A 12,527-nucleotide genomic window follows, 5' to 3' on the forward strand; every position below is an offset into this window, starting at 1 on the left:
CATTTTTCCTCTTCAACGAAAAGGAATACCGCAGATATGACAAAGTGGCGACACCCGCAGGGCGCAGTGAGTTGGTTGATTGACGCCTGTAATCTTTCCCGATGTATAGGAATTCGCATACAACGTACTTCATAATAACGCAGATGTATAGCACGCCGCCGTGCGCGTGCACTGGTCTGTATGTACGTCTGTATGAGATGGTTATGGTACGTGTACACTGCATACGGCTCGTGATACCGTGCATCACTTCCTAGTTTTCGACTCGCGATTGAATGACCCGAGTAGAGTGACTCTGTGCATAAACTTTGTGTGGAGAAGATTGCGATAGATTATAAACCTAGTAATTTCCGCTTTCATGTGCCAGAACCCTGTCGTGGATAGCATAAATGGCGGTGGCATAGTGTGGCATCATGTGGCAACCTGTGCAGGGCAAGGGCCGGATGACTGGCGTTGGTGAGTTTATTCAGAGAAACTAATAACTTAGTAAGTTTAGGGGTCTACATTATTTAGCCACCGCTTGATCACAATCAAGCAGTGTCGCCTGGCTGTGGTGAGTCCTGCTGAGTGTGACGGACAGCCAAATGGAGCGGCGGTTCTGTTACAACATGATTCCATGACATTTGCTCCTGAGACAATTGCTCCCATGAAATATACGCTAAGGCGATAAGCCAAGCATGAATTCTGCCCACAAACATGTACATTGTAACCCTATCCTCAATAAACTAAACCTAAAACCCTATCACAACCCTATTTAAACCCTAACAACCCTAAACGTGAAGTCCTTGGAGAAAATAGATGAGACCGGAGCAATTATTGCAGGAGTAAATGTAGTGTCATCCACAACTTACAGGAAATATGACTTTAAAGGCCGGAGTAGATTGTTTTAAGGGAGATCTGTGTTCTTTTGTGTTTACATTGCATTTGGCACATAATAGACATCTAACGAAGTTAAGTCTTGCAAGTGCAATGACGCCAATGTCCCATAGCCAACAGGGTCGGCAGTGTAAGGATTTCATAGTATTTACTCATTTAGTCTCCCGGGGTCAAGATGATGATTTCACATTGCAGGGGCAGATCCACGAATTCCATGAATAAAGGGGAGGCACCTTTACAAAAATTAAACGGGGGGGGGGGGGGGGGGGGGGGGGGGGGGGGGGGGGGGCGCACCCCCCCCCCCCCGGCAATTGTTCTTTTTCTTGTTTATTTCTCCTTCAAAATGGGTCTAACGTCAATTACGGTATGGTCGCCATTTCGGTATGGTCGCCAGACATTCACATCGCATGTAACGCGCGCTGCGATCGGAGATGAGCTTGGGCGACGGATTTTCATCACTCTCAAAATATATTCGTAATTCACCTTTTTCCTCCGTAAAAATTCAAATAATTGTAATCAAAATATATTTTACCATATGTAAGAGGTATTCAAACCATTTTTAATGCGAGGATGTTTTGGATTTAGAATGGATTTCAGGTTACAGACTGAGGGAGGTTTTCAAACGTGATGACGGATGATGCATCCTTCATTGAAGTGTGTGTATAAACACACACGCTAATAATATGTGGCAGGCTATGGGCGGCGAACTAATTCAGTGCCGATATTAGTTCGCCCACCCGGAAGTGCATAGGAATTACACACAAGTGGCGACCATACCGTAATTGATGTTACATTTTTTTTTTGGAGGCCCATTTCTATAGTTGAATCAAATCTTTTTATTTTCTTTTTGGCCAACATTGCGGCCTACTGCACTGGTTGAGAAGCATGGGTCCAGACAATCTTCATGAAGATTCAGGAAGTACAATGTATATTGTAATAAATATCATGCAGTAAAATGATCTTATTCAAAACTAAGATGCAACTATAGACCTACAATTTAAAAAAAAAAAGTGCTTGAAATCAGTGTAATCAGAGTCATTAGATTTTCAAAGTGAATGAGTACTGACTAATGCAAGACATCAATGATTCAACCACAAGGCTTGTTACAGGCTTTATTATGCCAGGCATTGTGCCGAGCTTGAAGTCCAATAAGCCCTTAAAGCAGCTCATTGACAAAGAATTGTCACATCTGCAGGAAATCAGTGTGAATAAAAAAACTTCTTACTGGAATATTTGCATCATGAGTTAAATGTGTAACAGAGTAATCAAATTGCTCCTTCTTGAAAGGTCTGCAGTGACATGAATGCATTTGTGATATTTTCTTCAGAGTACCGTACTGTAATAAAGAAAATATGGATAAAGACAATGCAAGAAGAGTAACCCCCATCTATTTGCAAAACAAGTATTACAAGATTGAAATGGATGTAGGCCTACAAACAATGCATTGTATGTACATGTATACTCATCATATGACATGTAAAAGACAACCATTATGAGGTACCCATCTAATGTCAAATGAGCAAAAATGTATTGCTGACTTCTGCTCAAAATGTTTCACTGGCCTATTGCTTTTGTTTAATGTGTGCATACATTGTAAATGTTTGTTACTCCATTTTGAATAAACTATTCCTACAAGAAAAAGTTGTAATATTAATTTAAGTCAGAGCAACTACATAGTAGGTAGCAAAATTAAATGACATCATCATCAGGGAAATATGAAACATAGGATGTCAACATCACTAATTCCATCAGAGCTCAAATTGATCAGTTGACCCATGCACATTCTTTTTAAAAAGTGATAGAAGAGAGTAAAAGTCTGAAGCAGCAATGGAAAAAACAGTATATCATTCACTTTTTTAAAACCATAGACTACAATACTGTATACGCCGAATATTTCGCGAGGTTTTTATTTTCACGAATTTCGCGAGTCGGGTCCTATTCGCAAAATTAAAGACACGCGAAAATATTCACTCTGATCGCATGTACAGGTACATTTCTCCGTTCAGTACAGGACTCCACGATCGTGAATTTAACCACTAACTGTCCAGAATTTCCGATTCGCGAAAATTTAGACTCGCGAAATATATGGCGTATACAATAGTATCATATTTCCTTCTTGAAAAATACCCATTGTTTGACGGGGAAAAAGTATACTGTACTTGGTAGATATTTCAGAATGCATGTCATTGTTAAACAGTTTCCTTTTACAAAAGTTCAAGAATATTTTGTGGGATTACTCTAGTGTGACACATTCGCGTCTCGATTCCTGTGCAGTCATACACTGTATGTTCTAATGGGGTATCATGCAGGCTGTCTTCAACTTCATTCTGTCTCAATACAATTCAAATCAAAATTCAAATCAAAATTTTGACTTACAGTGCAAAGCCTAATCCATTGACAAGTTGAAAATTTTTTTTTTCCAAAAAACTCTTAAAAATCATCTCCATACTATGTCAGTGTGCATTTGATTTTCATTCTGTTCCATAAAAAAAGTAAACACATAAAAAAGAAATTGATTTATGTATAAAATTAAATTTCATGTGATTTCACCAGATAGTGAGTACATACATGTAGGCCCTATATTCTATGGCCTGACAGTGTAACACTATAAAACTTGATCAAAATTATTCATTTCTACCAGTGATGATGATTAAGTAAATGCTTACATTGTACATTGTACATGTAGTATTTGCCATGAGAATGGTGGAGAACAAGAGCATATCTAGAGTAGGTTTTTTTTTTTTTTGATTGATAAAATCTGCATATTACATAAAAAAAAAAGAGAGATAGATGTTTAGGCCTATATATATCCATAGTAGGCAGTCTCGTATGTACAGTAACACTGGTGATTTCCTTTGTACGTCCCCTGTCTCATACTCCTACTGTACACTTCCTCCTTTTTTAGAAAAAAAAAACACCAAAGCTTCTTGTCGAGAGGAATTTACTGCAGGGAAGTGGCACACTGAAAATATGTGACTTCCCCCAAGTTTTGGTTTGTTTAGAAGTTATTCAATCTGTTGTGCAGAGGAGCCGCACTGTTTGTTGAGTCTCATTCTATTTGAATTTCCAACATCAGACAGTCAGATATCAAACTGTAGGACATTGATATTTAGTCTTCATGCTTTATCAATCAAATAGGTGATTATTTTGTCTTTCCCTTTCTGCACCTTTGAACATACATGTGTACAATAATAATGATTATCATTATTAATGATGATGATGATAATGATAATAATAATTATTATTATTAATCGTGATGATAATGATTAATAATAATAATAATAATAATAATAATAATAATAATAATAAGGGGTATTTATAATGCCTTTTACCATTCAATCTGAGTGCCCAAAGAGCATTACAAATCTCTCACACAGCATAAAAGAAAGAAAGAAATAGAGAAAAGAAAAAAAGAAGGGAATATAGTCATTGACTAATCATACATGTTACAGACTATGACATACATTGTACATATCATTTTATACTAACTCTGATCTGAAGAACTGAACTTTGTAGATAAGATAGGGTGGATTAATCTGAGTTTAGTGTTATCATAATCTTACAGAATTATACAATTGTTTAGGGCAAAGAAATCATAGAGGTGTAGTTTTGATGGAAATGGCTTTAATGACCTAACATTTTTTTTTAAAAATCCAATAACTATTTTTTGTCTTGCTTTCTTTCTTTAAATAAACAAAATACAATTGTAGTATCAAGGATAACTCATAGAGAATAGGGCCTTAAACATGTTTTTATTACTTTCCTTTGTAAGCCAAGACTTCAGAATTCTTTGGTAATGTCTGAAAACTTATTTTTGTCGCAGAACCTAAGCTGCCCAGAGCTTTAAGGCATTCCAGACTGAGATTAGTGCAGATTCCTGCAGACTGCATAGATAGTAAACTGTTTAGGAAGTAACAATGCAGATAAAATATATTGCTTTAATGTGTTGTCATGGCATGTGTTTATTTTGTGTCCTTTCCTCCCTCACAGCTGTCTGGAACTTTGACAGCAAAGCCGAACATGGATTACCTCTCAAGATTGGAGATACGGTGCAGATCTTGCAGGAGAACGCTGGTAATTTATCCTTTCTTGAACCCATGAGATATACAGTCATGTACACAGTAATATCTAATAGTGTTAAATCCTGTCCCCACCCCACTCCACCCCCACCCCTCCAAAACAAAACAAAACAAAACAAAACAAACAAAAACAAACAGTTGTATTGCAGCTTGACAAACTTCCAAGATAAACCTTTGTCTATATTCAACTCATCTACAACAATTAGTTATAAATTCAGGCCAACAGTGTGACATTTGTCTCTTTGTTTCCGAGAAGATTTAATATGGTACTCACAGAGCTGTATGAATAAGAAGGAGAGCAGCTAAGACGTGTAGAGTGAGAATGTTTGTTTTGACATGATGCATACAACCAAATGGAATGCATTCAAGAGTTGTGTTGTTTACACTGAGTGCAAAAACAATGTGTTGCATTCCTATACTCAGTGTCATTCAGCATCCTTACCTTCATGAAGTGTAGATATCACTTTTGCATTCCATCTAGATCCATGGGGAAAGATTTTCTAGTTTTACTGAAGAACATGACTTTTACTTGCTATATACCCATAGTGTACAGTAGTCCTCACAAGACAACCTTTTCAAACAGCAATGATATTATGTATAGATCTACAATGTATGATTTTTAGTACACTACCCTAACAAGGTTTTCATGGGCTAAAATTATCAGTGACTATTGTATATCTGCAGTATACCTTTGTACTAGTGGTGATGACATAGTTACCGTAAAGTGTGTCAGCCCATTTGGAGTGCGATGTGATTTGAAAAAAAAAGAAGCAAGAAAAAAGAACAAGAAATGAGGTTCAAAGTGGTATATGCTGGGTTTTTGTGCAACCCAGTTTCTCACAATCTCTGAAATGTCTGAAAGTTTTGACACATTCCATGCCAGGGATAGGCAGGGGTTGTCAGTAATGTCTTTGGCGTCACAGTTTGTCTGATAAGTTTACCATTTATTACCTCCTCCATGCGATTGCGAGAGCTGGCAAATCACTCAGCCAGTCATGTCTAACCAATGTGGCAGTGAAGGGATCGGGAGTGATTTCTTTGTCAGAGTGTTTTGCAGGAAGCCATTGAGCTACTGACTTCCACATCTCGGGACCAGAAAGTTGCTTTTTACATCCACACAAGCCATAGGTCAACAACTACCTTCTTGCGCCATTTCTCACGTTGTATATTAGTCTCTTTTGCTGCTAGGCAACAAGACTGATTTTTCCATTAAATCAAAAGCAGGAGCAGCAGGGTATAGCATGCAATATAATATAGCATGATTTGTTGACTTTTGCTGCTAAGCATTTTTGAAGTTCAAGTAACCCTGACTGCAGGGTGAAGAATTTGCCAAAATTTTAAGGAAATGTCTTTGCAGAATGGTTCAGAACTAGTTCAAAGTCTTCTAGAGGGGGCACACCATGTGGTCATTTTCATGCTTACACTGTACAGAGTATTTAAGCTCAGTGGCTGGTCATAGAGCGTGGATTGCTGTAGCTTGCTGTAGAAAAAGTCAGTAACTACTGATTGGAAAATCAGCTTTCTTGATACATACATTTGTACTCCATTTTTGGCTAGTGTGCATATTGTAAAAGAAAAAATTTTGAATTCATGTCCGTGTGAGACAATGTAAAATTTATGTGAGCTGTTGCAAAGGGGGGGGGGGACACTTAAGCTTGTTAGTCTTTTATTTTGTATTTGGTTTATGATACTTCATCCCGATTACAGGAAAAATTGCATCTGACATCATACAGAAATAATTTGTGCATTGTCCATCTGCCAGTCAAAGTACAAGAGTCCTAAGTACAATTTAGGACTCCTACATTGGTCTGACATACACCAAATGTGTTGCTAGGTGACTTTAGTTTTGCTTTGAATCAATTGTAAACTGTATAGACCCGGTCTAGATAGCAAAATGCATGAAATTTTAACTTGTTAATCAATTTTTCCTTAATTATCTGCAATGAATTGTATGCCAAATATAGTGTCCAGTTCGAGATGTTCAGCAACATTAAGCCATTGGATGATGAATAAAGAACGCAAATATATTAGAAAAAAAGAGAAAAAAAAAGAGAGAGAATGGAATATATGTACCTAACTGCACTGTCATCTTTATGCAAAGTGCTAGTTTTCTACTCTCATCACACAATCGAGAGTACATGTAGCTCTATTGGGCATATATATGCGGTACTAACACTCATATATTTCTTTCATTTGCAGGCTGGTATAGTGGATACTGCACAAAGAATCCTGATGTGAAGGTAAGCTGTATATAGAGTACATTCAGTTGATAATTAGAGTACTCTACCCCTCCCTGATCAAGTATTATTGTTGATGTTTGGGAATATCTTTTACACCTGTTTTTTTCTTATGTATTTCATGAACATGTGTATGTTGTACATGGTAAATATCATGAGGCAACATTATTTGTATACAACAAATCACATACATTTTATACACATTTATAGGTGCACAGACTCGAATAATATGTAGTATTGGAGTTCATGCAAACTAGCATATCAGAAGTAAACTTGAAAATACTCATGATGAAAGAAACAGCAGTTGACATAAACTAGAAAAAAAAAAACCTGTAGAGAGTAGAAGCCCATCATCCTAAATTGAAGAGGACCAGTTCTTAAAGTATGCACCAAGCGTATTAAAGTTTATAATTGGATTTTGATTTCACAGGCTTCATTCTTGCCTTCCAAGACAAAAGTGATATTAAAGGTCCTTTCTTGAATGGATCCATTGCAATATTGAAAACTCACAAGACATGACTTTTTCATGCACTTTGCCGTGAAAAATTACAATGCTATGGCACTTTAACAAAAAGTAAGAGTTCTGACATAACAAAAGCCTGGCTGACTGGCTGTACATATTACCTGTGGTTGTGGGGAATATGAAACATTGCATAGACTGAATATCGCACAAAAGAATGCAAGTCTTTTGCAGAGAGGGTTTTACTCTACAATTCATGACTGCAATTTCTATGCGAAGCTACGTGTAGTTAAATCGCACTGCGATTTTACTGGCAATGTTACAGGTGACTTTTGGCACAGTTGTTAGGCAACTTTCGCTGTAATATTGTGATTTTTCTGTTGTCGTTGCAGCTGTCTCTGTCAGTGGCACTGTCCTTTTTAAAATTTGGATTAAATTTTGATATCAGCTTGTATATTACATGTACAATGTAAGTTGTCCATTGTTATATTTGTGGTTATATAACATATAATTCTTCAAGTAGTGGAAGAGCAGCAGTTTTTCACAGGTGGTGCCAGGGTTGCCCCATATGGGCCCTGACAAGAAGTCCAGTAGTAGTTGTTGCTGCTGTTTAACTCTTCAATTGCCATGTTCACACACCTGACTCAGTTGACGGCTTGCCAACTTCGCTAATTTTGCTCAACTGCACAACTGCGCACAACCTGATTGGTAAATTGCAATATGCCAGCAGTGCATTCAAAGCGTCAAGTAGAATTAGCTTTGTCATAAAATTTGTAGCACAGCAAAGCTTGCATTTCTTTATACAACTTTGCTATCCACTGCATTTTTGGCATAAACACTTCAATGAAAAGTTAAATGGCTTTAAAAAACAGAATATCTTCCAAAAGTGCCCATTTGGTCTCAGAATACAGTAAAAGCTGTTATTTTTGCAAATTTCGTGAATCACTGTTGGGCCGTGAATTTAGCAATGTTACAGATGTACATGCAAAAATGTCACCACACGCAAGGGTATTAAGTGCACTTATGATAAGCCTCAGTATCAGATCGGGAAAACAACATCTCGCAAAAATGTCTTTGTCTTATCTCTCATTAAAGTGTTCTAAAGGATCATATTGTATTCGGGGGGGGGGGGGTAATGAGCATTGAAAACAGAAAGTAACATATACAAATGTACATACAGTAGTTTGGTCTGCATTACAACAGCAAATTCACTTAAGTTTATACAGGACTAGTGAATGTGGAGACAAAAGTTCTACAAATAACATGGCACATATACCCCTCCACTACATGTTAACTTACCTTAAAATAAAAGATATTAAATGATATTACAGTATAATGAACAAAAGATTTGCATGCTTTTATTTTTGCGCAAGCTATTACAAAATTATATTGCGCGAGATGAGCCAAAATTTCCACTTTGTGAAAATTTTCATTTTCATATTATTATGAGAGCCTTTATTTGTATATGGCCAATTGGGCAAGTGAGAGAAGTATTTAGTAATTCCCTGAAATGTGAGTTTGTGTTTTGCTGATTCATGTACTCTGGAACTCAATGTACGCTTCTAAATACACTGTAAATAAATACCATATCATACGTATGTGTAGTCATGCATGACCAAGGCCATACTGCAATTGCATCCCACAGTCTGGTGACTATACAAAGTACAATAAAACACACAATCAGTGTATTTTGTATAAATTTTATGTTAACTTTTTGTAACACATGCATAATGACACACCATGCAATTGACTGTGTATAGCATAATAACAACCAGATTATGAAATAAAACAAATATGGTAGAAGTTCCGTCAAATTGGGCTTACATTAATTAGAAACTTATGGATTGTTTAGTTTTACAGTGTACACTTAATAGTCTTTTAAACAAGATTTTATATCGCTCACAACCACATGTGCTAATTACAGTAATTCAGTTAGTGATCTCATAATAGCACATCTCTCCATTGACAAGACCAAATTATGTCATTCAAATTGTAGGTTTTTCTGTAGTTTATTTCAACAAAAAGAAGAGAAATTAGTGAAGATCTGAATGCACATCAAAGGGAGACTTGTTAGGCAGCTGACACCATGACCTCAACCTTTCACAGGAGTGTGTGGTTTGGAATGATATCCCATGGGCCCGAATTCACGAAGGTGGTACAAATGAAACCATCAGAGAATAATTTTCCAACACAAATTTGATTAGCAATTTCAGCGGATGAACAGTATTTCAAATGATATCCTGTACACTTCTATGGAAAAAAACTGCTACACAAAAGATAGTTTGTGTAGCAGTGGTGTAAAAATGCATAGCAAATTGCGATGCGATACCAGGAAAATTATTCCCTGACCATGATTCAAACCATGGACTAAAAACATGGAGCGCCGAGTGTCGCATGGAATATTTTGTTACGAAATCAGTCATTTCATCGATGAAATGACTATTTTGTAACGAAATGACAACATTTTGAAACTAAATGAACATTTCGTCCACGAAATGATAATTTTGTTCACGAAACGGTCATTTCGTCGACGAAATGACTAAGTTAGTAACGAAATATTTCATGTGACACTTGGCGCTCCATGGTTTTTGTCCATGGTTTAAACCATGGTTTCATTTGTACCACCTTCGTGAATTCGGGCCTTTGTGTCTAGATACGAAAATTAAAATTCCATAGATTTCATCTTTTTTTCTAGCTTCCGTCACAGAAGGTATTTTTCCCACTTGCCATACAAAATGTACTTTTTACAGGCAAGCATCCATTCCAATTAATCACCTGGCTGTAAAGTCTTTAATAGTTGCCCCGGACTCATAGCACCTTACAAATAATTATGTTCATATTATAGTGTATATTGCACTCTATTTATTACAGCTTACTTGAGTGTGGATATTGATATGGATGCACAATACATAACAGATTGTTGTATCTCACCTGTTATATTGCACTGCAGATCATTCTTTGTAATGTTAACACAGATCAGCAATAACTGTGAGATATTCACCAGTGGCTACGCTAGAATAATTTGGTAGGGATAGCTACAAGTATACAATGTACTTTTGATACGGGCAAGTAGATTGTATGTACATTGAACTCTGCTGCTGTGGCTTGTGAATTAGTAACTTTTTACAAGTGACGAGCCACATTGTTCTCTTTACTAGATACAGGCCATTGAAAAGTTACAAAATGTCTGACAAACAATAGACAATAAATAGTAGACTAGAGTATTGTCTCAGTCGTGCTGTGAAATTCCATTGTGAAGCAGTAAAATATCCATGGATCTGTGATAGTAAATGGGTAAAGCTTGTGAAGCATGATGCCACCTGAATACTGTATAACTAGAAATGTTCACATGCATTTCAATTTTGCAAACTTTGCGAGAGCCAAGGTTCGTGAAATTAAAATGCATGCGAAAGTTGTAGTGTTTACATTATGCATGGAATGCCTGTGGCATTTCATGAAAATTTCATATCCCGAAAAAGGCCATCGGCTCAAATTTGCAAAAATGTCGTGCTGCGAAGATTTCTTGCTGCACAGTAGCAATGTGGAAGAGACTTCGTGTCACTGATGAGCAAATTGCCTGTCAGGGTTACATCGTTGAATGTAAGCCACTTACATTCTAAGCGGTGTAGTTTGTTGGTCATGCTACTACAAGCATTCTGCAGTTTTCCTTTGGGACAATCATGTTAATGTCATAAACAGAAAGACACACTCCTGCCCTAGAAAAAAGAAACACCTGGAAACACTGCCCACTTGTTCTCAAAAAATAGACAATCACAAAAGAAAGTAGGGTGAGCTAAACGCACATTAACTAGCAAGTAGTATGATATCAGAAGTGGAGATCACAGACAGTGACATGATACGGGTCCACAAAATCACACTATCTAACAGTATAGATCTCAAACAAGCAATGATAGTTTTATACATGTAATATCTGATGATGCCCGCTTACACACAGTGGAATCTGAGTAGTTAAATTCATCATCAGAGTGTAATATACTCTGAGGTAATGTGCTGTGAGTTCATGTAGTGTACAATGTACATCAAATAAGTGTAATGTCATGGGACATGTGCTTCTGTAAAATAGTGTACAACTTGTTTACTTTGTTCGCTTAGGGTCTGTTATGGATGCACTAGATATTGCAAAGTTTATGGATACACATAGCGCAAATATTTGTGTGAAGTGCTGTTTTTTCAAGAGAGACAGTAGGAATTTAAGTATCATAAAATTGTGAACTTTAAAGGAAAGTGAAAGCCTCTATGTTTATAATGCACAAATAAAGTGTTGTAAGTTGTTACAAGCCATTGAGAATGTGTGAAACTTGGGTTATTTGTCAAGATTGAAACCTGTCTTGTTTCAGTGTGCACAGCTATTGTGAAGGAATTTTACCAGGCAGTGATGATGCATCCCTCACAAATCAGACATAATCCACTTCAACAAAGCATCATAATATTACATCCTGTTTCGGTAGACTAGCTGATTCTAATGGCAGGGCTCAATGCTACAAACTATTTCGTAGCATGGTTTCATACAACCTTTACAGTGTTGCCAATAGTGGTGCATTGTGACTGCATACGATATACATAACAGGGAGTACACTTGTGATCAACAGATGTGGATTGAAGGTACATTGTACAGGCCACAACACTAAACAGGAGGGAAGAGCAGCACCCAGTCCCATACTTGCTATAGGACACTGTTTGTCAAGTGGCGAATGATGCTGGCAATATTTCAAAAAAGTGTGCCAATGACAAACATATGTACCATGGGCAATTAGCGCACACACTTTGCTATGCAGGTTACCCCGTTTGGTGGGGAGAAAACGCTGTATAATAGGCAGTGGGGGTGTATTTATAATGAGCACAACTTCCTCATTTTTA

General features: G+C 37.0%; 1 protein-coding gene across 1 annotated transcript in view; it reads left to right on the forward strand.

The window, feature by feature from the left end:
- Positions 1 to 267: 267 nt before the first annotated feature.
- The window catches only part of LOC139717154 (dedicator of cytokinesis protein 3-like), a 115,739-nt gene continuing 103,479 nt past the window's right edge, over positions 268 to 12,527 (forward strand). Inside the window, exons 1-3 of the mRNA XM_071628654.1 lie at positions 268 to 453; positions 4,864 to 4,947; positions 7,152 to 7,192. Of these exons, the coding sequence (XP_071484755.1) occupies positions 411 to 453; positions 4,864 to 4,947; positions 7,152 to 7,192 (168 nt within the window). The 5' untranslated portion in view covers positions 268 to 410. The remainder of the gene's footprint in view (positions 454 to 4,863; positions 4,948 to 7,151; positions 7,193 to 12,527) is intronic.

The sequence above is a fragment of the Diadema antillarum genome, unplaced genomic scaffold (assembly GCF_040938485.1).
Source record: "Diadema antillarum isolate AM-2024a unplaced genomic scaffold, OU_Dant_1.0 scf00000072, whole genome shotgun sequence".
NCBI classification, from domain to species: Eukaryota; Metazoa; Echinodermata; class Echinoidea; order Diadematoida; family Diadematidae; genus Diadema; species Diadema antillarum.